General features: G+C 36.9%; 1 protein-coding gene across 1 annotated transcript in view; it reads right to left on the reverse strand.

The window, feature by feature from the left end:
* Positions 1 to 5507: 5507 nt before the first annotated feature.
* Positions 5508 to 23485, reverse strand: part of LOC146002241 (DNA topoisomerase 2-binding protein 1-like) — a 217447-nt gene continuing 199469 nt past the window's right edge. The window contains exons 5-6 of the mRNA XM_083139958.1: positions 6029 to 6212; positions 5508 to 5621 (exon numbers count right to left, since the gene is read on the reverse strand). Of these exons, the coding sequence (XP_082996084.1) occupies positions 5508 to 5621; positions 6029 to 6212 (298 nt within the window). The remainder of the gene's footprint in view (positions 5622 to 6028; positions 6213 to 23485) is intronic.

The raw sequence follows: 23485 nt of genomic DNA on the forward strand, positions 1-23485 counted from the left end.
CTGTGGATCCGTACCTGCATCACTTCAAAATCCAATAATTTGAATTAAAAAAAGCCTCGCATTCGAACATTTCGGTATGAAGAGATAGCCCAGGTTTTGAACCCAGCATACGGCATTGGTACATTACTATTTTAAATTAATTTTACAATGGCCTCTTTTTCCCCTCATAGCCATACCACCCTTCCATTCTTTATTATTATTAGATTATTGGAGAGATTAATATGTACTCTATCAGTATCGGCATATCAGTGGATCTGTAATATTAATATAATCTTACCAATCTGATATATTTAAAATATGTAATTTAGTGCAACATTCTGCCATTTTGTAATTCTTATGCATAAAACCATATAATTTATATATCATGGGTTCTGTAAAATAAATAGCAGTTCCTTCTGAAAGGCAAAACCCATTACAATAACTTAGTTCCCTACACTAATTAAGGAGGTGAATGAACCATTCATGTTCTTCAAAGAAGATTTGCCATTTGATATTGAATCAGTTGAATACCAGTAATTGGTATATCAGTAAGTTTAATCGGTATTTGTAAATATTTCCTATCTGTTAACTTTCTGATACTAACAGTTAATTCAAGAAGAGAACATGTCTGTGCATATAATTAAAGATTACTTCATACAAAAACTTTTTAACATCATTGAGAGCATGATTTTCTTGTGTAATGTTTAGAAAATATCCACATAGACAAAGGAAATACCCAGTGACTGTTCATGTCTCTTATCGCTTTTTGTGCAAAAGTTATGTATGTTCAATCTCACTTGACTTTTTTGACACCCTGTAACAACAGGCCATAGCTTCAAAGTAGCTAGAATCTTCAACAGTGGCGTCATGTGTAGTAAATCATTGGGTGTTCACACCCAGCCTAAATTCACAGAAAATGTTAACCCCAGCCCCAAAACCGTGGGGGAAACAAACACATTGAGAACCAATTTGTTGATCACAATCACAGAGAAGAAAACTGTAAATGTAGACAACTGATTAATATTTGAGCCAAGAATCGAAGCTATGACTTCCGTTTTTAGAGTGCCCTACACTAGCCAAGTAACAAGATTATCTCGGTATTTGTGTCGAGTTTCTGTGGACAAAAATAGTAAGCAAATTTAATAAACATTAAGAGCTGAAACTTTTCAAGTTGGCACTATCAACAACTATCAACTATTCTGCGTCAAAACATATCACTGTTTACCAAGTTTTAAACAAGGCTACAAAAATCTATGCTGATCGATTTGATTAATGTTATACATCTGGATCTTATGACAGAAGATGACAGAACGCAGGAAAGCCCTAGAAAGTGGTAAGCAGCATTCATCAAATGTATCACCCCACCATCCATCGGGAGTGACTGAAGGAGGCCACGGATAACCTCAAAATGTCGAGCAACGAATTTTAACCCACGACCTCCCAAATGTGAATCATTGATACATCAAGCACTAATTCAGAAAGAACACATGCTGACCATACCTCACCCCATTACCGGTTGAAGAACTCCGCATCTCTAGGTAGGATTGTGGGAGGGAGACTGGCATTCGGGAGATAGGCCAAGGCCCTTCTAGGGCTGTCGCACCATGGGTTATTATTAGGGAGACAAATTTATGGTAAATAAAAACTGAGGAGAGTGGTAAATAAAATGTTAGATCAGCGGTATATACCAGCGGTGGAAAAAAAAAATTGGCACACACTTTTTAATCATGAGAGAAAACAACATACAAAAGAGCTATAAATTGATAAACTACTTCATTTTTATATACTGTACACAACACAAATGCTTAGATTTCAACTTTAATTGCCAGTAGCGGTGATTGGGTCGGGCAAGGATAGTTTACTTTTCTTGCTAGACAAGGCATAGCATTTAGAGGCCATATGGTGATGTAGTTACTTGCAGAATGTTCAAAATTGCATTTTTTTTTCACATTTCGCACATCGCAAAATTCAATGTCCCTAGTTGTTATATATATATATAATAAAACAAACCTTGGGCATCTTTTCTGCGAATATTTAAGGATTCCTCTGCTTTTTAAATAAAGTTTTTCTCCTTTATTGTATCAATACGAGGGAAGTTCCGAAAGTAAGTTGTCATTTTTTTCACAGGGTAGCTGTATTACAAAGTGAGAAAACGCATTGCCATAAAAAAAGACAATCTTTTCTGAATTCACGACGGGAGGAGCGAGAGCAGAGGAGCGATGGTGCATGCACAGAGTGCCGAAGAATAAAGTTAAGCAGAAGACCAACGTGTCAGAGCTTGTTCGAGTGCAACCCAGTATGGCAGCAAAAAGATGTGTGCTGGAAACGTGGTCACAAATGGAAGTGTGGCACGCTATTGCCACACACTAAGCAAACTGAAGTCCATCATTCAACACAAGAGACCAGGGCTCTTGAGTCGAGGGGTTATGTTCTTGGATGACCATGCAAAACCCCACACAGCAAGAGTCACTGCACAACACATTCGTCGTCTGGGATGGGAGAGATTGAATCACCCAGCCTACAGCCCTGATCTTGCACCATCATACTTCCACCTTTTTCCTGCGTTGAAGTCAGCACTATCGGGACGTCGTTTCGGAAGCAACGAAGAGGTGCAACAGGCTGTGAAGAACTTCCTTAAATAGCTAGGCATCGATTTTTACCAGGAGGGTTTCTTGAAATTGATTTCACGATATGACAAATGTATCAATGTCGGTGGCGACTATGTGGAAAAATAGCCGAAAGATTTTATTTTGTTATGACATTGTATTCTTCTGTTTGTAATAAAGCTTCCCTGTGAAAAAAAAAGACCAAATTTACTTTCGGAACGTTCCTCGTATAATTTTTATTTTAGTTATACAAATTTGTATGGTACAGAACTGTACTAGTGAAGTCAGAATATATTTTGTTAATAACACTTAGAGTTCAATAAAAAAAAATACACCAAAGTAACACAATAAATATGAACAATTATAATAATTCATGTTTTATGAAAAAATACGAACCTGGGACCTTGTACTGCGCTAGACAGTCTGCCAGAACGCGCACCGCAAATCCATTTACAAAACACAGGACAATTTTCATCTACTGTGAATTATTATAGTTTCTGCTTAACACTCCCCCCCCCTCCTCGTCCACCAATGCCCTCAAAAACAAGGAAACATTAATAAAATAAACAATACATTTTTTCCCGTTTAAATTATTGAAATGCCTTACTTCTATCCTCATTGGAAATTATTTTGCCTGTTCCTAAGAATTAACCTCCACCATTTCCACTAACCATGATATCAACGAACATGTTCGATTTTTTTTTGTCAATAGCCATTTGTAATTTAAGAGCAGCTTGGTAAGTCTCTGGCAATGCTCAAACTTCATGATGTGAATTGCAATTCGTGAGCTGGCCCCCATGGCAAAGTGGTTAGCACATCACGCTATGATGCCAGGGGTCCAGGGTTCGAAACCTGGCTGGGCATGGATGTTTGTAAGTGTCCATTCATAAATTTCATCATATCATCACTCATCCCCATCTTCGCAAATTAGCCAAAAGTGGCACAAAAAGATAACTACAATAAAGCAAATCAAGCAATTTAAAATTTACCTGTAGAGTTTATAACAATTATAATTTATTTTCAATATCTACACTCGCTTACATGTGTGCCAAGATAAATATTAGTTTCTACTAGCAGTGTGTTAGTCTTCTTTCTTTTTAATTTGTCTACATTATCTAAAGGATTAAGCAACAATTTTAAATGTCGATGTTAAGTGTAAATCTGCTCATTTTGGTGGTATAGTGTTTTAAATCATAAATCCTTCACCATGCAAGGCTTTGGGTGCACAACAACTATTTGTAATGTTGTTGAGGAAGTTTGCGCCCTTAATTTTTGGCGAAATGAATTGGAAATTAAAGTCTTGACGACTGCTTACTTCTCCCCAATACAGAAGCTAAACGAAATGAAAAACCTCGCACCTCAGCCGCTATCAGCAATCTCCAGACAGTTGCTGCCATATGTTGAGTGTTCTTAAAGAAGGGCACGTGCTCCGATTCCCAGTTTCCCCCTTGCTTTTTTTCGGTTTCTTCCGTTGAGCTAGATAGAACATGGGAAGAATGCAGCAGAGGGAGTTCAATGTGCCAGAGGTGCCCTGGGCTCTCCGTGCCTAACCTGGTGAGCTTTTCTTGTCAACAGTCGAGGGAAATTGGGAAATTTTAAGCATTGTGAAGACTTTATGAACAAAAATAGCTGCTTTGTAAAATAAGTATATTGAACTGTAGTGTTTTATTTTGCAGAAAAGAAAACAAATTGAGAATTTTCCATTTTCAGTTGTGGGTTCGTTTGCTCCGTGAACCCCTTTCAGGCGACGCCTCTGATATTCAATTATCTTGAACTAGATGATTTTCCCTGAGAATTTGATTGTTTCAAATTACCTGATATTTCCAGGTTTCCAGGTGTGGGGGAATCCTGTGATAATAATCCTATCTTTGCACCACTATGCATTATGGATATAATAAATTAAGTATTAGGTAAATCGCAGGTTGCTGTTTCATGAAATGTACTCATATTCACGTAGTATAGCACTGCACCATCTACTTTCCAGATCTTGGCTCTGTCTGCGAGTACACAAACCTAACTCAAGAGGGGCAACAACACTTTTCTAGGCGAGACCTACGTACTATTATCAAGGTACATCTGTAGGATTATACTAGGGAGGGCCAAGCAAGACGTTTTATTTCCTCATACCCTGGGCTGCTCCCTCAAAAACACTGCTTCAGTTTGAAGATATCTTACTTGGAACTAGCAGTCTCGTATAATAAGTAATGGAAATTACTTTGACTGAAATCATATTATTAGGGCTGAACCGATGCCGATGTATCGGTAAGCATCAGTTGGAATTCATCTACTGATACCAGCTGATACTTTTCCGGCATATTGGTCTTTAACAGGATCCACAAAAATGTCATATTTTCACAGGATGTAATTATCCTGGAAATTATGCAAAAATTAAACTTTTTTTTCCAAAAAAATTGTAGGGAAAACTGAATTTTTTATTACATAACATCTGTTTTAATATTGTGATGTAATTCTTAAATATTCTAAAGCAAATTTATTGGCAAATTCATGCATATAATTGGAGAATAATATTTATGCACAAATATTGTTCAATATTTTTAACAAATTTTCATTATTGCAGTTTTCAAGTATCGGTGGGAATTGGTAGGAGTATCAGTATCAGTTCAAAATGGTATTGGCTAAGCCCTAGATATTATATATTAGAAAAATGTAATTTTAGGATACCATTCATTTTCCAGGGTGGCATAAAGCAAGTTTCAAAACATGAAAGAAACTAAACTAAACACATTAAAACAAAAAATAATTTACTTCAATCAGATACCAGATAATCAAGTGGAGTTTCAAATGATATACATTATAAAAGTTTAGGGTTGCTTGACATCCTGGGTTTCTGGTACAGTCCTAATTTTTAATAAATGAATTCACTGTCCCAGGATGTCCGTTTGTCCTGGTTTTTTTTCCCTTTCAAATGAGAGATTTTCCTTTCAATCTCTTTTCATTTTGAAGTTGGCTTAACTGCTCTATTGCTATTGTTAAAGCTGCAATGACGTAATAGTTCTCGATCTGATTTTCTTTCAACTACGTAACAAAATAAGCGAGTGTTTACTGTTTAACTTTTGGAGGCAAATGAGAACGAGAGTATGCCTGGAAGCATGGCATTGTCAGCTGGGTGCCTCGGTGCGTGGAGATGTGATATTAGTACCATTCTCCAAGATTGACTACTTTGTTGATCGAGACAAAATTGGAGAAGAAAAATCAATACTAGAATAATATATATTTTTTGCCTGCAAGAGAACCTGGCAAAACTATAAAAAGCTTGAAATTATTTTCCTTCTTTTAACGTTAACTGTGTGACTGACTATTGGGTGCTCATACAACCACATATTCATAAGCCATGCAATATTGTGTGTCAAAGAAATGCAATTTCGCCACTACTGCAAAACAAAAATAAACTACTTATTTAAAAAATAATATATATTACTTACATTAAACAGGTACTCGTAAACATAAGCCACAGATACACAATAAACCCCATTGGTATTGAGCTTATTGATAGCAGAAGATTCCTTGGCATCCACCAGCACCATGGATGTAGTTTTTGCAATCGCCACCAAATCATTGCATCCAGAAACCAAAACTTTTACTGCTGCTCCCCCTGCATGTAAAATCCTGCGAATACAAACACAAACATTCACCTGTAGTATTCATCCATAATAGTGAAACTTAAGAGAAGCCAATGTTGCAAATTATCTGAATCTTAGTGACAATGATCATTAGTAGCATGCAATTCAGCATTATCCACTGTCTTGTGCTTCTATTTGCACCTATTCTACAAGTATTTTTTGAGAGAGTAATTTTTCTCTCATCTTCAGATTGACAATTTACAGCACCTTTCATGACCGAGGTGGCATGGATCGGTAGCTAGTGTGCCGAGACGTGGCCGTGTAGCGGTAGCTAGTGTGCCGAGACGTGGCCGTGTAGCGGCAGCTGGCTTGCCAAACAGCAAGACCACATCTGCCGGCAAACTGGATGCAACATCTGTGTAACTGGAACCGCTAGTGATGTAATCAAATAAGCTTGTACAATTACATTTAGAGTTACAATTAAAATCAGCATGTACCTTGTTACAAGATGTGTTGAAATGAAATGTCCTACTGTATTTACGGCATATGTATAGGAAATTTTCAGCAACACATATCAGTTCCTCTTCCAAAATTGATTCAGTTTCTCTCCTGATATTTTCTTTCAATTCTTCTAATGTATGGCTTCAAGTTTAAAAGCTTGGTAGCTTGCCATGCAGACGTCATGAAAATGTCTGTTTATTGTGCAAGGCACAAGAAATAGTGTTCCAACATTGTCTAGTTTCTCCTCAGTAAGTACACGCCATTTTACCCTTCACTTCTTACCAAGAACAGACCCTGATTCCCTAAATTTGTTAACAATTATCTGAACACTGTCTCTGTGTGAAGCAGGGACATCTGGGAATTCTGCTGCAAAACACATTCTAACTTCCTTAGAAGAATTCATAATGACGTACATAAACATTCATTGTTTTAAATTTTACGGATAGCGTGGCATTATTAGACTGCAGAAAAGCACCAGTAAAATGTAAACTAAAACAAAACAGTCCAAAACACTTCTTAACACCTCAACACTTTACAAACACGTGCAAAACTTGACACCAGCAATCTGGATACTGAAACACTGACATGCACAGTGCCAAAGTCAGCATACAGCTGTGGGTCTAAATCAGGGTTGGCATTTTGCCTGGGTGGGTTTTTTCAGGTTTTTCAGATAAAACCCAATAAAATCGGGGCAAAACTGGGTTTTATTGTTTTTTTTCAGGTTATGTTTATAAATACATGTGTTTTAAAAATGAAACACATTTTTCCCTGATAGTAATATACTGGAACATTCAATTTGTATTGTTTTAGTTCACCGAATCAAAAACTATTTAATATTTTCTGTTAACATTGTTAATTGTTAAGAATTGACAATCAAGGTCTCTCACCTGGAAATTATTAAACTAAAGATGTACATTACCTGTGCCGCAACAGACTATTTAGGGCCAAGGCCTACCTACCGACTGCCGGCCACACTCCCACCTGATCCTACTCTTATGGGGTGATGTGTGGTCAGCACAACAAACCCCCAGTTGTCGTTGTAGGTTTTCATAACTGGGTTATGCTTCTCATTCGTAGCTCCCCAATAATTTAATCATGATTATGAGTGTTCAACAGTCTCATATGCAGGCCGAAATCTCATGAGAAAAACTGTTACATTTCTCCAAGGAGACTCAAACCTGCAAACGTCCCATAGCCGGAACCCAAAGCATGACCTCACAGCCACAGTGCGGAACAAATGATTAAATTATCTAAAATACTGTGTTCTGAAAAATTAGACCACCAGTTTCATTCTACTCTTGCTGGATGGCGTGACAGTTAATATATCTATGGTCAGTTCCCAGGGTTGCGCATCGCAATACTATACTAATACTTGATAGCTGTGGTGGTTTAGTCATCCTCAGTGGCAGAGTGGTTAGCACAGCATGCTGCAATGCCAGGGATCCCAGGTTCGAATCCTGGTTTGGACGTGGATGTTTGTGTTTGTCCCAATTATAATACAGAGAGCCGGCGCCTGTGGCGGAATGGTAAGAACATCGCGCTACGATGACAGGGTCCCGGGTATGAATCCTGGCCTGGATGTTTGTGAGTGTTCATTCATCAATCATATCATCACTCATCCCCATCTTGGCCAATTAGCCAAAAGTGGCACAAGAAGCGAAGTAAAATAAAGCAAATTAATCAATCGATAATACAGTGAAAATTGAGAAAATAGAGAGAAATGTCCCTGCATCAAGCAGCTCTGGAACTCATCCAGCTTCAAATAAATGGGTCCTGGGAGGTACAGGCAGTCAGAGTTTGGTTGTGATCACATCACCTCCAAAATCGCCGAGACCAAGAATATGTCGGGCCCTACCCCTGAATGTGCCTTCACGGCACGGTGATATATGCTCGGGGAATTTTACCTTTACCTACTATACAACATATGGTAGTTGCACACACACACTTTTAAATCTGCTTCAATACAGTTTGTTCACAGTTGTGCTTTCTCATTATTTTTGTGAATATTTCAAGTTTAAATATCTCCTTCACGTATTAACTATGCCATAATTATAAGGCTGACATATTTGATTGTCTTGACTGATTTCATCCAAATGAAATACCATATCCATCCTCCAAAATATCTGGTTGCTATGAAACCAACAGTTCCCATGGACAAAACATAGTGGCCCCCATTTGAATCCCAGCATACATATGCACTATATTGTTAAAAGAATTATTTGTCAAGTCATAGCTTTAGAAATGCCCTAAAATATTTAAGTCTCCATTCTTTATGTCCAAAAATGTAGTTTAGGCAGATATTTGAAAGTGGCAGAAGTTATTTAAAGCTTGCTTTGTGCACACGGAAACTAATTGAAGCTAGTTTAAAATAGGATGTCAATTATTGAAGCATTAACGAGGAAACTAAGGAATCTCTGATATAATCTTAAACTCTACCACAGAGATCCAAATGTAACGAGGTAAGATATATGTATGATCTTTTATATTTATATTCGAAGATATATTCTGATGTAGCTGCTACGTACAGTCCAACAATTGACTTCGATTCATTCCTTCATGCAGCGCAATGAACATTCAACGCGAACGAAATGGCATAATGATTTTTCGTGCTTTCATATAGCATGTGATAAAATAGCAGTGTTGACACGACACAGTTGCCACCTTCAGAAAAAAAGTCACTAAATACGACCGATTTGTAAGACCCGTTGGGGAAGTAATTTCTCCCTACTTTTGGAGAAACAAACCTAATATTTTTCAAAAGTTAAATGAACATTTTTGATAATAGATAGATGCACCAAGAGGGCCATCCAGACTTTTTTAAAAATATAAAAGTAAAAAATCCTATGATGATGCAAGTTTCCTTTGGCATTTCGACAATTTCTTTTCATAACAAAGATATTTTCGACATCCAGTTAGAATATGTGTGCATGGAGGAGGAGAAGGTGATATGATTTGTTTTTCCTTTCCTCTTGTAATTGTTATATTTTTAGGGAAGTGTCGTGTAGTGTATAAAGATAGGTTAGTGAGTGAAGATGAATCAGATTAGTACGTTATTATTTAAACACATGTTGTTTTCCACGTTACCAAACGAGGATAAACATTTTGGCCAGTGGCGCAACCTCAAGGAGGGGGCAGGGGGGGAGGGAGCATTGCGGAGGTTTTTTTTTTTCTATTTACTTGATCACGTTGGCACTACCCATCATAGTTGCCACTGGCCGCCACTGGTTTACGCGTATATTCTACTACAAAATATCCTTGCCCTTTTTTATTCTTTTATATTGCAATCGAGCACAGTGATTATCTACGCATGACTGCTAAATGTGAGTACGCTAAACATTCCAGAAATTAATATATGTTGACTACTGCCAACACTGCAAATGCTGCCAAAATCCTTGGTACACTGGCTTCTCAGACCTCTGTCCTTTGAACAGGGAAACGCAGGATGAGGCGAGCGCGGGCAGACCGAAACATATGGTCGGGGCTAATCTGAGCTAATGGGGTTGCCTTCCGAAATTCTAGGGTGCTCAAGAGAAGCAGCTGCGTTTGCTCGTGGAAATCTGCAAAAGCACGGATTGGGTATGGGATCGGGTGGGTCGCCGAAGGCACATCAGGATTGTTCAGGACTGCATCCAGGAAGGTCATATGGTGAGGACGACACAAGGCAGTCAGTAGCGTGTTCGTGCGGAAATCTGAATTTCTTGCAGTGGAAGTTCGGAATGATAATTGTCGAATTTTCATGTTCAGGGAAGGCGAATAAAATATTTATTATTTTCTTATTGTGTTGTGGGTACGCACCCAGAATGCACGCCACTGGAGTTTAGTTCCTTATACTCCGAAAATGCATTGTAGACAGTTTTGGGGAAAAAGAGAGGATGCATGCAACATGAGGAAAATCAGTTTTTCATTCACCATCTTGAAATGATTGTTCAATTTCACTCACATGTAATACCATTACAGTCTGTCAAGTTTTCTAGCTGCAGAAACATGTTATCATGGTCACTAAATAGATGACTTGTCTTTCTTTGCCCATCCACATGCTCCTACTAAATCGCGTATTATGTTTTGATAATTGTATTGCGAATTTACAGTGCAAGTGATGTCGCAATGCTCCTGGAAGTTTTATGAAAAAAGCTGAATTGTAGTCTCTAAAAAGGTTTGAAAATGGTCAAAATATGAAAGTATCTGTATGCATTGTATTTACTTGAGTACCCCCACACACCCTATTTTTTAAGGAAAAAAGAAAATGTGGTAGATTGTGAGAGTGCTCGACTCCTTGGGTATAGAGCTCCTAACAACAAATAACAGTTATCCTACAAGGGGAAGCAACCCATTACATTCAATCAATGCACTGAACTGGGGGGAGGGAGGGGTCACTGTCTCAGTGTAAGGCATTGGAAAGAAAACAGAACATTTGCACATATACTAAATTTTGAGAAATGAAATGAATAATTTGAAAAGTGTTTGGTTTAATTATAGCACAGTTAACTTTATTCTACTTTGACGACATTTCAATAAAATGTACTCAATTCTCCTTTATAATGTTTTATACATGGAAAAATTTATTGTAAAAGTTGATCGTCACAGGTGAAACTATGTAGCTTGCCCACATACGGAAGTGACTGATATCTAAAGTGCTACCACATTTGAAAATTATAAGCTTTGTTCGCTCAATATTTTATCCAAATATTTCAGACCCTTTTGATTTTTGTTTCTTGGATATATGTTCACATTATTTCTGTTAAAAGTTCATTTCTAACATGATTTGAGAAACATATCCTGAAAAAAACCTACTGTGACTTCTATCACATTAATTATTTTGAGTATTATAAGCTTGGCTAAGCCTTCATTTTACAAGTTTTCTCAAATTCTTGACAATTCTAGAACCTCTCAATTATTTAAAGCAATAATTTACGGTTTTTTGGTGAGTTTTTTCAAGGTGAAAACTGGGCTGGGCTCACCCGGGCCAACCCTGGTCTAAATGCCAGCAGATCAGGCACGGATACATGGGGAGGGCGAAAGGGGCGATCGCTCCTCCCAACTGCAATGTTTGGGATATATTATTATGCCTAATAATATTCAAGACTCATTGATTCTGTATTTTTATCACCACGTTTAACAGGCTCGAGAAGTTCACTGTATGCTCATAATAGGCTAATCGGAACTGGACCTACAGTTTAAATTTGGATCAGAACGAGTCTACAAGGTGCCTTAAAAGGGAATCGGACCTGAGACAACTGCAGAGAATGTGTTTTTATTTTATTGTTTATTCTTCTAACTTCTCACATCTCACCTTCAGTTTACCATGACAATGGGAGAAATTATGATAACAGGGGCGTAGCAAACGGTAGGGAAGGGGCCTCATGTCCCATGAGCTTATTATTTTTTTTAAAAAAAATGTAATTAATAGAGGTGAGAAAAATACATGGAAAGGGCTAATTTTTGTGGGTGATAAAACTACAACATTATGCTTTTAACCGGTTATAAATTCTAGTGAAATATTACAATTTGAATTAATACGTCAACTACTTAGTATTTTCAATAAACCGGGTGATAGCTGTCTGATATTAGAATATTCATGAAGCTAAACAACAACAATGAAACTTTCTCTTACGAAAATTGATAACCATGAACACAGTTTTTGACTTCTCATAACTTAGCAGTTTGAGAACATCGAGAAACATTATACACAGCAGAAACAAGAGAAAATTCAGGAAACTTCACAGATTTGTTAAAATTTCTTTCGAAGTATGACCAATTACCACAAGAACATTTCAGGCGTACAAAATAAAATGAGATTCACAATAATTATCCACATTCTGAAATTCAACATGAACTGATACAGGTAAAGAAAGAGCAATGACGTCAAAATGGCAATATTAAAAAAAAAAGTAAAATTAGCTAAGTCCAGAGATTTACTAACTTCACATTCAGTTTCAATATTTCTTGCTTTAATTCAAAACTTCTTGTTTCACATTCTAGATCAGTGGCAGCGATCAGGTTCCAAATCTTGGGGGCCAAGGTGCCAAAATGGGGGGGGGACGCAAGGGAAGTGTATACATAAGTTAGCATAGTGTGGGGCAAAGTAGTAAAAAAGTGAGGGGGCAACTGTCTCCCCTCCCCACCTCCTTAACAGCTGCCACTGTTCTAGATTATTTTTTAAGTGAACGTGACCAAACACAAAACAGCACAACAATGTTTAACATGCAACAGTTATTGTTCATTGTTGAAGCTCCTTACGGTAGCTATGAAACTACATCCACAAACTGACGACCAGGCATGCATAAGAAATATATTGTACTAAATCTTCAATACCGAATTTCCATTCAAATGTAGACAGATGCTGGCAGCTGAAGGATAGTACATAAGTTTTTTAATTTTATTATTTTCAGTTGCTCTTCTGAAATTTCTGGCTAATAATGATGATGTGAATGTAGTGATGATGTGATTAAATTAAAGAAAGGACACTTCCAAGGACACCCATGTCCAGATCGAGATAAGAACAAGGGAACTCCTGTGGCAAGATCGAAAGCCAGCCACTTAACACACTGTCACTGAACTGGCGTGTTTATGTTGTTAATGCTACACTGATTTGGCTATTTTACTTTGCTTTTCTGCCATTTTTGGCTACTTACGAAGATGAAGATGATGGGACAGTCACAAAGAACATCCATTCCCAGGCCAGCATTCAAAGCAGGGACCCTTATTAATGCTATATATGTTCAAACACGTTTGTCTTTAATTTAGACAAACACTGTGGCCAGCAGGTGTTAAAGAGTGCCAAAGCATGCCAACGAGATTTCAGTTAGTCTGCGAACTCATAGAATCCCATCACCGCTGCTGTATACAGCTTGATAGATTAGATTGCAGAATGAATCTGCTATTTTATCTCCTGTGCGTTATATTTTGTGCTAACACAATATAATACACAGGATTTTCCTGAAGTAACTTGAATTCTTGCTGTCACCAGTGGTCAGAAGTAGCATGCTACTTGTAGTGTCGCTACAGTAGATAGCTACAATATTTGTAGCTCTAGCTGTAGCGACGCTACATTTTGAAAATTGTAGTTGTAGCGGAGCTACAAAATTCCTGTAGTTGTAGCGAAAATTTCGCTACAGCTACATTTTTCTAAGCATTTTGAGGTGAATTTTGAATGTGCCAACAGCGTCAGATAAAATCGACAATAACCCTTAATTTTACAGGAGGTTCATAAAGACAAAGTCAATTACATGGAAATACAGATTATCTAGATTGTACATATCTGCATGTTATTTAATTAGTATCTGAATAATTCAGATATCCAGATAACTAACTGACATATATGAATATATTCCAGCTTACATGTACGTTTTTTTTTAGCTGCATCGCTATTTTCGGGAGAAACATGCCTCATTTTCTACACCGCTGGAAAAAAGTGTCCCGTTTGCATCACCCCCCGGAATAAATCCTGTGGATATCCATGGTTTAAGAGACACCAAAATGTCATTAATTGCTGAACACAACTAGCAGTGCAAAAACGAGCAATGGATTTTCCACTGCACTGACAAAGGAATAGTGCCAGCAATAAATGGCTCAGTACGGTAATAGCATTGATCATTGTCAGTATTGTTACAAGAATGATAGTTTCTGGAATTACAATTATTTTTGCGATAATATTTGTTTACAAATTTTAAAATTACAATATGTTTAGAACACTCGGGTTTACACGACAGTTTCTTCAATATATCGTATCATATTGTATAAAGTATGTACGGGTTATTGACTTTCCTGCAGAAACTACAATTTTCTTTAGTTAATATACATAGTTTTCAAATTTATGTATTTTTCCTACTTTTGCATCACTTTTCTGTAACTTCTGCTAATCATGACATCATCATCATCCTTCGCCGTTTCCTGCCTCTGGCTGGGTCAGCATAGAAGTCAAGCTTCTCCATTATTTCCTGGTCTTCCACCACTCCTCTCTTTCCACGGTGTTCCAATCTTGTCCTCTTCTCCTAACACTCTCCACTATCTGCTTTTTCCAGCGACATTTTGGACTCCCCCCTTGGCCATATTCCCACTCCTTGTGCATTATAATCTCTTACTGGTAGTCTTTCTGTATCCCTCCTCTTCATGTGCCCGAACCATCTCATCTGTGCCTGATCTATCCTGTCCTGAAGCTCACCACACCCACTGTCTGTCGGATCTCCTCATTCCTTATTCTATCCCTTCTAGTCTTCTCCCGTAGACTCCTTAAAAATTTCATCTCCACTGCCTGCATCTTCTTTTTGTCTCTCTATGTCACGTAATTATTGGCTCATAGTATGTGTTATATATTACCTCCTTGCATTTCATAGGTACATCCAGGGGCGTCTCTTAAACGCATGCGTCAATTGTGGGAAAAAGGAGAACTTGCTCTGCGACGACATTAATGCGCATTTCTATATTCTAATTTCTTCATATAGTAGGAGAAGTATTTATTTTACACAAGAGTGCTGAACTAAGCTTATATTATATTTCTTGGATCTGAAGTGACGCATATGTCAGTTGTGGGAAAATAATTATTACTTTCTTTCACTTCAGATCCAAGAAATGTAATACAAGCTTAGTTGAGCACTCTTGTGTAAAATAAATATTTCTCCTATATGAAGAAATTAGAATGTAGAAATGCTCGTTAATGTCGTCACAGAGCAAGCTGTCTTTTTCCCACAATTAACGCATGCACTGCATGCTATCACGAGACGCCTCTGGGTACATCCCTGTTCCATATTAATCTTCAAACGCTTTGATATAGTCCACCACCCATTTGTCCTCTTCTGTTTACCTCCTCATCTATTCTTCAACTTTTCTCAATCATGACAATGAGGATGAATGGTTTATTTTATTATTCTCTTATCTATAGTCGCTTTCTGCCACTTTCGGCTAATTGTGAGAATGAGGAAGAATGATCGAACCTGGAGCCTATTTGTAAACAAATGGCCCCAGGTTCTTTTCATTTAAAATGCTGCCTTCATATCAGTCTATTAAAAAATGAAATATTTATTCTCAAGAAAAATGTGTTGATGTGAACATAAATATGTAATCCTACCAAATTTCATTTGTGTATAGTTGTAATCATTAATTTGGGTAACACCCTAATTGCAATATTCATATATCAAATTTGAATTGAAATGCCACTTGCATAGGTATGTTATTCTCAAAAACTATAGTAAAAATAAGTAACTGCTATCAAAAATATTGAATGATAGTAAATCATGAAAATAAATAACAATCTATTTACCAGTAGTAGGGGATTCTTTAATATCCACACGGTTGTTTTTAAGTTTCTTTATGCAGAAGTAACGCAAAAAGTACCGAAGTAGCGAGTAGCAAACAAGAGTAGCGTAGCGAGCTACTTTTAGGTAAATGTAGCTGTAGCTAAGCTACATTTTAAGAGAGTAGCTGTAGCGATCACTGGTTGTCACACGATTCTGCCTTGTTTCCATATTAAACACACCATAGCTGGTAACCAAGGCAGGTTTCTTTTTAATTTTTTATTATTATTATTATTATTAAAAGAACCTTACACGTTATGTTTCCACCCTATATCTCATGGATTCTTGTTATTCAGATGGCAAGAAAAACTGTACGATCTCTCCTGATAAGGTTTTTCCCTACTGTTCGGTAGGAGACGACGTGGAAGTTCCATGTAGGACAATGAGCCTGCCTCTGCGTTGGTGGCCCTGATAGTACATGTTTTCCATGCTAGTACGAGTTTGTCTGCTCTGGAATATTGCTGGGTCAGGAAGGTACTATGTTTGCTCAGCATTCACTGTTGTTATACTGGGGTGAACTTGGCCAGCTTGCCACAGTAAAATTACCGTAAAAATAGTAATCCCACAGATTTTCCCATTTCACTTCAGGCAAATGTAGGTATGTAATGAAGCAAGTCTTGATAGTCAGTATATAGGTATGCAGACAATAGGTATATAATGTAAGAAAGACCACTAATGGTTCTTCCTTTTGGGTCTGCGAAGTAATTCCTTACTTGTAGGTTAGGTTGAGTCATAGGTATTGCAAGTGGTTTGTGCAATTTTTATTACCTTAGATTTAAACATAGTCAGTAATTCCAGACTCAAAAGAAAGAATTGTGTATTACAAGAGATCGCTGTGGACATGAAAGCGAGATCTTGTTATACACAGATGAAATCGACATTAATAATGAGTATATGCAAGCGATGAATCGAGGCCCTCGCAGATGGTAGAGACTTTGACGCAGTTGTGAGGCTTTGAACTGACCTGTACCAATGCTAGTCGGCCTCATCTTTTCAGGATCTTAAGGTTATGAGACATAGATTTGCTGGGAACCTTCTATGGAGATCTATTGCACCAACAGGAAAGTATATCAGATGTCCTAACTTTACAGCCTGAAAATCAACAACACAAGGATCCATTCTAGATCCTGAATTGTGGAATCTAAACTTGGGAGACATCTCTCAAAAAATTTGGAAATATTTCTGAGATCAAAAGCACAATTGACTTTGCAGATCACGTAATAATTGTTATGGAAGGTAATTCAAGAATAAAGTTGAAAAGATAGACCAGTATTGTGTTAAACTCTCTCGAGGACTTGTGCGATACGGCGAAATTGACGTGTGCACCCAGGCTGTTTGTGCATGTGTGTGAAACTAAGCCCCGTGGCAGGCTAAGTTTGCAGCAGGTGTTATGCATTAATCCACGCGAGAACTGCCCTCAGCATCTCCCGTGCCAGTCTTGCCTCAACCGCAGAGCTGTTCATATCACAGACAGTGAGAAAATCTGCAGTATTGCAGTGGAACTATACTCTGCGTGCGCATTTGGGTCTATATATGTGAAAAGTTGCTGCAAACTAAGTAGAAAACTCACAAATACGTAAGTAAAATAGCTTTCATATGATATTTTTATTATGTTTTTAGTAGAAATATTCTTTAATATTTAATATTGTGAGTAATATGCACCAAACCCAATATGAAAACTTAACCTGTCGCGGGGTTTAGGAAGTTCCGCACGAATGACAATGCATTAAAAAAAAAATTCCTGATGTAACCCTAAATTATCCTGCTTAATTTCAGTGACTTTGTTTAAATGAAGATTAACGTTTCATCCTCACACTGGGATTTATTACCAGAAGATTACAGCAGTGGTTGTTATAGGCACAGAGTTTTAGAAACACAATAAAGAAAAATAGCTTCCACACTCAAATTTATGTCACAAGCTCTGAAAGCGTAATTGTTTCAATAATTATTTTCTTCTTTCTTCTTACTACACAAACAATAGCAAAGTATGAAGCTATGACTCAGTGAAATAGTTTTTATGGCACCCATTTCGAAAAAAAACTAAAATAAGAATTTACTTTGACCACACGGGGAATCAAACCTAGGAGTTCAGCTTAAGAACCAGACGTTTTACCGACATGAACACAAGCCATGGTGAGGAAACCAAGCTATTTGGGTTATTTCTCCACAAGATTGTAGTTTTGCGTGAGCAGCTCGAAACTTTCGATGTCGCTTCTCTCTAATTGCATTCATTTGAAAGCAATACGTTTCATCGGATAATGTCTCTATGCTGTTCACACATTGCTCAGAGAATTAACCCTTTCGTGCCGGTAGACGAAATATTCGTCACGCATGGAAATCCCCAAGGACGGGGCTCATTTGAAGCAAAATGCAACATGTTGGGAAATATTTTGTTAAAATGTAGTAATAACACAAAACATGCAAATGAGGGCTTGTTTTAATCGGAATTTCCAAGCCTTTCATTCTGTAAGGTAAACATGTCGACGTGTACCTATCTTCGGAAACAACGGACAGAGGAATTTCAAAATTTTGTTTCTTTGAATTCTTTTTCAAAATTTGGCTAGCTCCTATCCACTAGCGCCCATCGATCAGGGCAAACCGCCACAATTTGGTGATTGCCCCAAGTTATATAAAGGCGAATACGTAGTATCAAAACGATAATACAAATAGTAAGTTTTAAAAAAAGACAAAATTCAAAATCAGGGAGAATTTTCATCACAACTGGCCGCAGAGACGTCATCAGAAATGCATCCATAGATCAGGGCAAACTGCCACTAGTCGCTGATTGCCCTGCCCTAAGTTACATAAAGGTGAATACGAGAGTACAACAATCAGCCTGGCAACGCAAGAATGACCTCAGAGTCTACTCAGCGATGACGGCAGATGTGAGGTGAAAGCTTGGAGATTAAACCCAAAAAGATTGTGTGTTTTTCTAATTCGTTTTCCTGTTTATTAAACTTTTATTACCAAAACATTTGTTTGACGAAATATTCGTAGTCCGTCCTTGAGTTACTTCTGACATCTATGGGCAACATTATTAAAAAATAATATCCTGTAATCTAACTTATACTAAACTAAACAAACCCACACACTGCGAACCACCAAACCTTAACTCTGCAACAGTCTCAACCCACCAGAAATCGACGGAATATTCTGACCTCCCTTTAGTAAATACATATGTGAAATTTAATGAAGGTATAGGCACCACCCCGAAAGGGTTAAGTAAAGATTATGCATGTAAATTAATGAAGACTATTGGAGTTCGTGCTTCTGTGCAGGGTTAGTGTTTCCAACCCTAAATGATCACCGTTCTCCAGTTTCCGGTAACACATCAGTAGGGCTCCGAAGTTGAAGACCTATAAATTGCCAAAAAAAAAAAAAAAAAAAAAAAACCTAAAAACGGGAAAAAAGGACATATAAATGTGATCGAAATTAATTAATAACTTCAGTTTTAATTACATATTTAATGAATTAAAAAAAATACAAAATTCTGGTGGTATGGAAAACACAGTGCGAGAAAACTGAAAGCTTCAAAACAAGAGAAAGTTGCCACTTACAGCGCGACCTTCCAGACAAGTTATGGTTAAAGGACCTTGTGCCGTACCTGCTTCAGTTGTCCAAAAATGATTTTCTCTCGTTTCAAAGATGGTTCAAATATATTTATTTACTTATTTTTTTATTTCTTTGCTACAGAAAGGATGTTTAAGAGGTGATGAACTGATGATGATTCGAATTGAGAATGGCAGTAAAAACATAGTCGAAAGAAGGTTAAGTTTCAAAAAAAAAAAAGTCGTTAAGACGTAAAAAAAAGGCTAAAAAAGGGCCAATAAGCCAAAAAAAATGCCGAAAAAGGCAAAAAAGGAGAAATAAAACCCACCTCTTTCTGGCCTACAATGAGCCAAAATGAACATATATTATGTTGGGCCTTGTCTTCGGACACTAGGAAAAAAAAAAAAAAGATTTTTCCTCAACTTCCGAGCCCTACATATCAGATTCTGCTATGTGATGACGAATCCTATTAGCCAACGGCACAAATATTTTTATATTTTTACACTATTTATTTCACGAAGGAGAGTCATTATTCAGGAATCTACAACCTAAATCATTCAGCCTGTACTGATTTTTCAAGCTTTATTATCCCTACTCTTGTGTTCAATGACATGCTAGGAAAGCAGTATGCACACATAACAGAAAGAAACTAATGTGATCCTGAAGTTGCAGAAAGAGATAAGACTCCTATTACTTTGGATTGTTTATTTTGTCCCGTCCACATTTTGAATCTCAATTTGATTTTCTTGTGATTTATGTGATTTTTGTGTCTACCACTTTTGGCTAATCACGACAATGATGATAAATGACAATATGAGACACCTGCAACGAACACCCAGGTCAAGGCCAGAATACGAACCCGGGTCATCTAAGTGAATGTCGACTTTGAAGTTACATTATGCTAGTAGGGGAAGGGGTCATTCCATGCCCAACCATCCAATGGTGGTTGCATGACCATTTTAGAAAAAAATCATTTTTAGTACATAAGTTTGCACATGTTTCTAGATATCAAAACCAATGTTTAAAGAAATATATTGTCTTTAGTTCTCCTGGGGCAGCCATTTTTCCAAAATGGTGCATGGCTTTTTTGCTCATGTAGTAGTTTACGGAAACCTTAATATCTCAAAAACCATTAAAGCTAGAGACCTGAAACAAAATTCATTTTGTGGCTAATGAAGTATACTTTCTCTGATATTCAAGTATGTTTCGCTAAAAATTGCATCCTAAGTACGAAATTTATGGTGGAAATTTGGGTAACAAGTTAAAAATTTGGATTTTTAAGCCCAATTTTTTTAATGAAGGGCTTTAGTCTAAGGCTTGAATTTTCTTTCATGGTAGACCTACCTGCAGGGTGTCTGCAAATAAAGATCAGTGCTTAGAAATGTAAACCTTTTTTACAGCATGGGCTCAAACATGGTTGTTTACTGAATTTTCACAAGTTTTCTGGTTAAAATATCTCAGATTGGTCCCCTTGAAAAATTCTGAAATTTGGCGTGAAGGAAGCCCTGCCTGCATGAACCTAACTCTCAGTAAAAATCTCAACTTTTAGATTCAACTCGTTTTGGTCAATATGAGGGAACATAATTTCTGACGTTGCAAAGTAATGGTCTTTTCTTTTTCATTTTTAAAGTTGGGTTTAAAAAGCCTCAGAAAATATAGTAACATACTTGACTTAATAGAAATTGAAATTACAAGATATGATAATTGAAAATCTGCGAAATCTGATTGCAAGAGGTTTGATTTATTTGGTATCCATGTCCAGTTGGTATTGTCAGCTCCGAAACTGAGGTTCCCTCATATATTTTTTAAATGTAGCATTGCATGCAGCTTTAGATAGGCAGTGGCATGCCCAGGAATTTCGAAAGTGAGGGGAGGGGTGTTACGTATAGTTTTTTAGTATACATCCCTGTTTTTGCTACATTATCCTGCCTTTGATGTTAATTGTTTATGGAATACTCGGCCAAAGGTAGGGGGTTATGACCCCCACCAACCCCTCCTTGGGCACTCCACTCAAAGTAGGCTATTTAATTTGGAGGGTCAAAGCTGGTAGAAGATATTTTTTTTCTTTCCTTTATTTTCCACGTATTTCTTTTTAAGAAAAGACAACTGTGGAAGCAGATATCAGTCCTGCACAGCAGAAGATTCAGAGACATGTTTTGATATGATGTAAGGCAAGCCTGGAATTGATCTGTGCATGGACAATGTCATTCTACCTTTGTCTAGTGTGCCAAGAGTAGTGACCTGTGTTCTGTAGGATTTTTAACTGGAGATGACCGTCATAAATATACTTTTGGTAAGGTTGCCAAAGACCTAATTAATCTTAACGAAACTTAGTGAAAATGATAAAAACACTTCTTAGGTCAAGACTACGGGTGGCTGGCTGGCTTAGAGACAATATGCAAATACCATTGAAAAAAGTTTTTATATGGTAAAGAATATTGTGATCTTCAGATAGTTTAGTAAGGGAATTTTTTAAATCAATTTGCATCATACGGTAAAGCCAAAAAAAGTGTCAAGTAAGCCTTATACCAGTTAAATCAATATGCCTGTTACATTGGTGTAAATTTTTAATATCTGAAGAAAGTGACTCACTTAAATGCCGGAATGGAAATTATGTCTTTGTGCCAACCCAAGAAAAACTAAAGGAAATGTATGAAGTCTGTTCTGTTTTCGATCTATCTCCTGTTTCAAATTTGAGGAGGTGCAGAAAAGCAATAAAGTGCTTGCTCTTGCTCGAAAAACTATTCACATCATACAAGGAGTGCAAAGGAAACTGGAAAGTTGCTTTTCACAAAGTATTAGAACTGAAGAAAAGGAAGGCAAGTGTGACAATCCTTTACGTGACCAGTACAATCATATAATTGTAATTATAAGAAGAAAAATGTAAATTAGCAAAAACTAATGTTGAAAAGGTCAATCATCAGTTTGATTGCTACCACTTGGTCAAGAAAAAATATATGTGATGAACTGAAGGTTTCTGATAATTTAATTACGAATTTAGTGAAAGAACAAAGAATTCTGCCTGATTTGACAGAGAATGAATAGGGAACTGGAGATGACAATACCAACTGGACGTAGATACCAAATAAATCAAACCTCTTGCAATCAGATTTCGCAGATTTTCAATTATCATACCTTGTAATTTCAACTTCTGGTAAGTCAAGTATGTTACTATATTCTATGATGCTTTTTAAACTCAAATTTAAAAAAGAAAAACAAAAGACTTCATTATTATAAGTATTGGATGTAGCTTAACCTTACTTTCGTCAGAAATTAGGTTTCATACGTTACCTCATATTGACCAAAACTAGTTGAATCTAAAAGCTGAGATTTTTACTGAGAGTTAGGTTCATGCAGGGCTTCTTTCTTCATGCCAAATTTCAGAATTTTTCAAGGGGACCCATCAGATATTTAACCCAGAAAACTGTCAAAATTCAATAAACAACCATGTTTGAGCTCATGCTGTAAAAAAGATTTACATTTCTAAGCACCGATACTTTATTTGCAGACACCCTGCAGGTAGGTCTACACATGACAAAAATTCAAGCCTTAGACTAAAGCCCTTCATTAAAAAAATTGGGCTTAAAAATCCAAATTTTTAACTATTCTTACCCAAATTTCCACCATAATTTTCGTACTTAGGATGCAATTTTTAACAAACCATACTTGAATATCAGAGAAAGTATACTTCATTAGCCACAAAATGAATTTTGTTTCAGGTCTAGCTTTAATAGTTTGAGATATTAAGGTTTCCGTAAACTGCTACATGAGCAAAAAAAGCCATGCACCATGTTGGAAAAATGTCTGCCCCAGGAGAACTAAAGACAATATATTTTTTAAACAATGGTTTTGATATCTAGAAACATGTGCAAACTTATGTACTAAAAATGAAATGTTTCTAAAATGGTCATGCAACCAATTTTTAAAAAATTGGTTGATTTGACATGGAATGACCTGCTTATCCCCAAGTTAAGAAACT

Source organism: Lepisma saccharinum, chromosome 18 (genome assembly GCF_977018435.1).
Source record: "Lepisma saccharinum chromosome 18, izLepSacc3.1, whole genome shotgun sequence".
In the NCBI taxonomy this organism is placed as follows: domain Eukaryota; kingdom Metazoa; phylum Arthropoda; class Insecta; order Zygentoma; family Lepismatidae; genus Lepisma; species Lepisma saccharinum.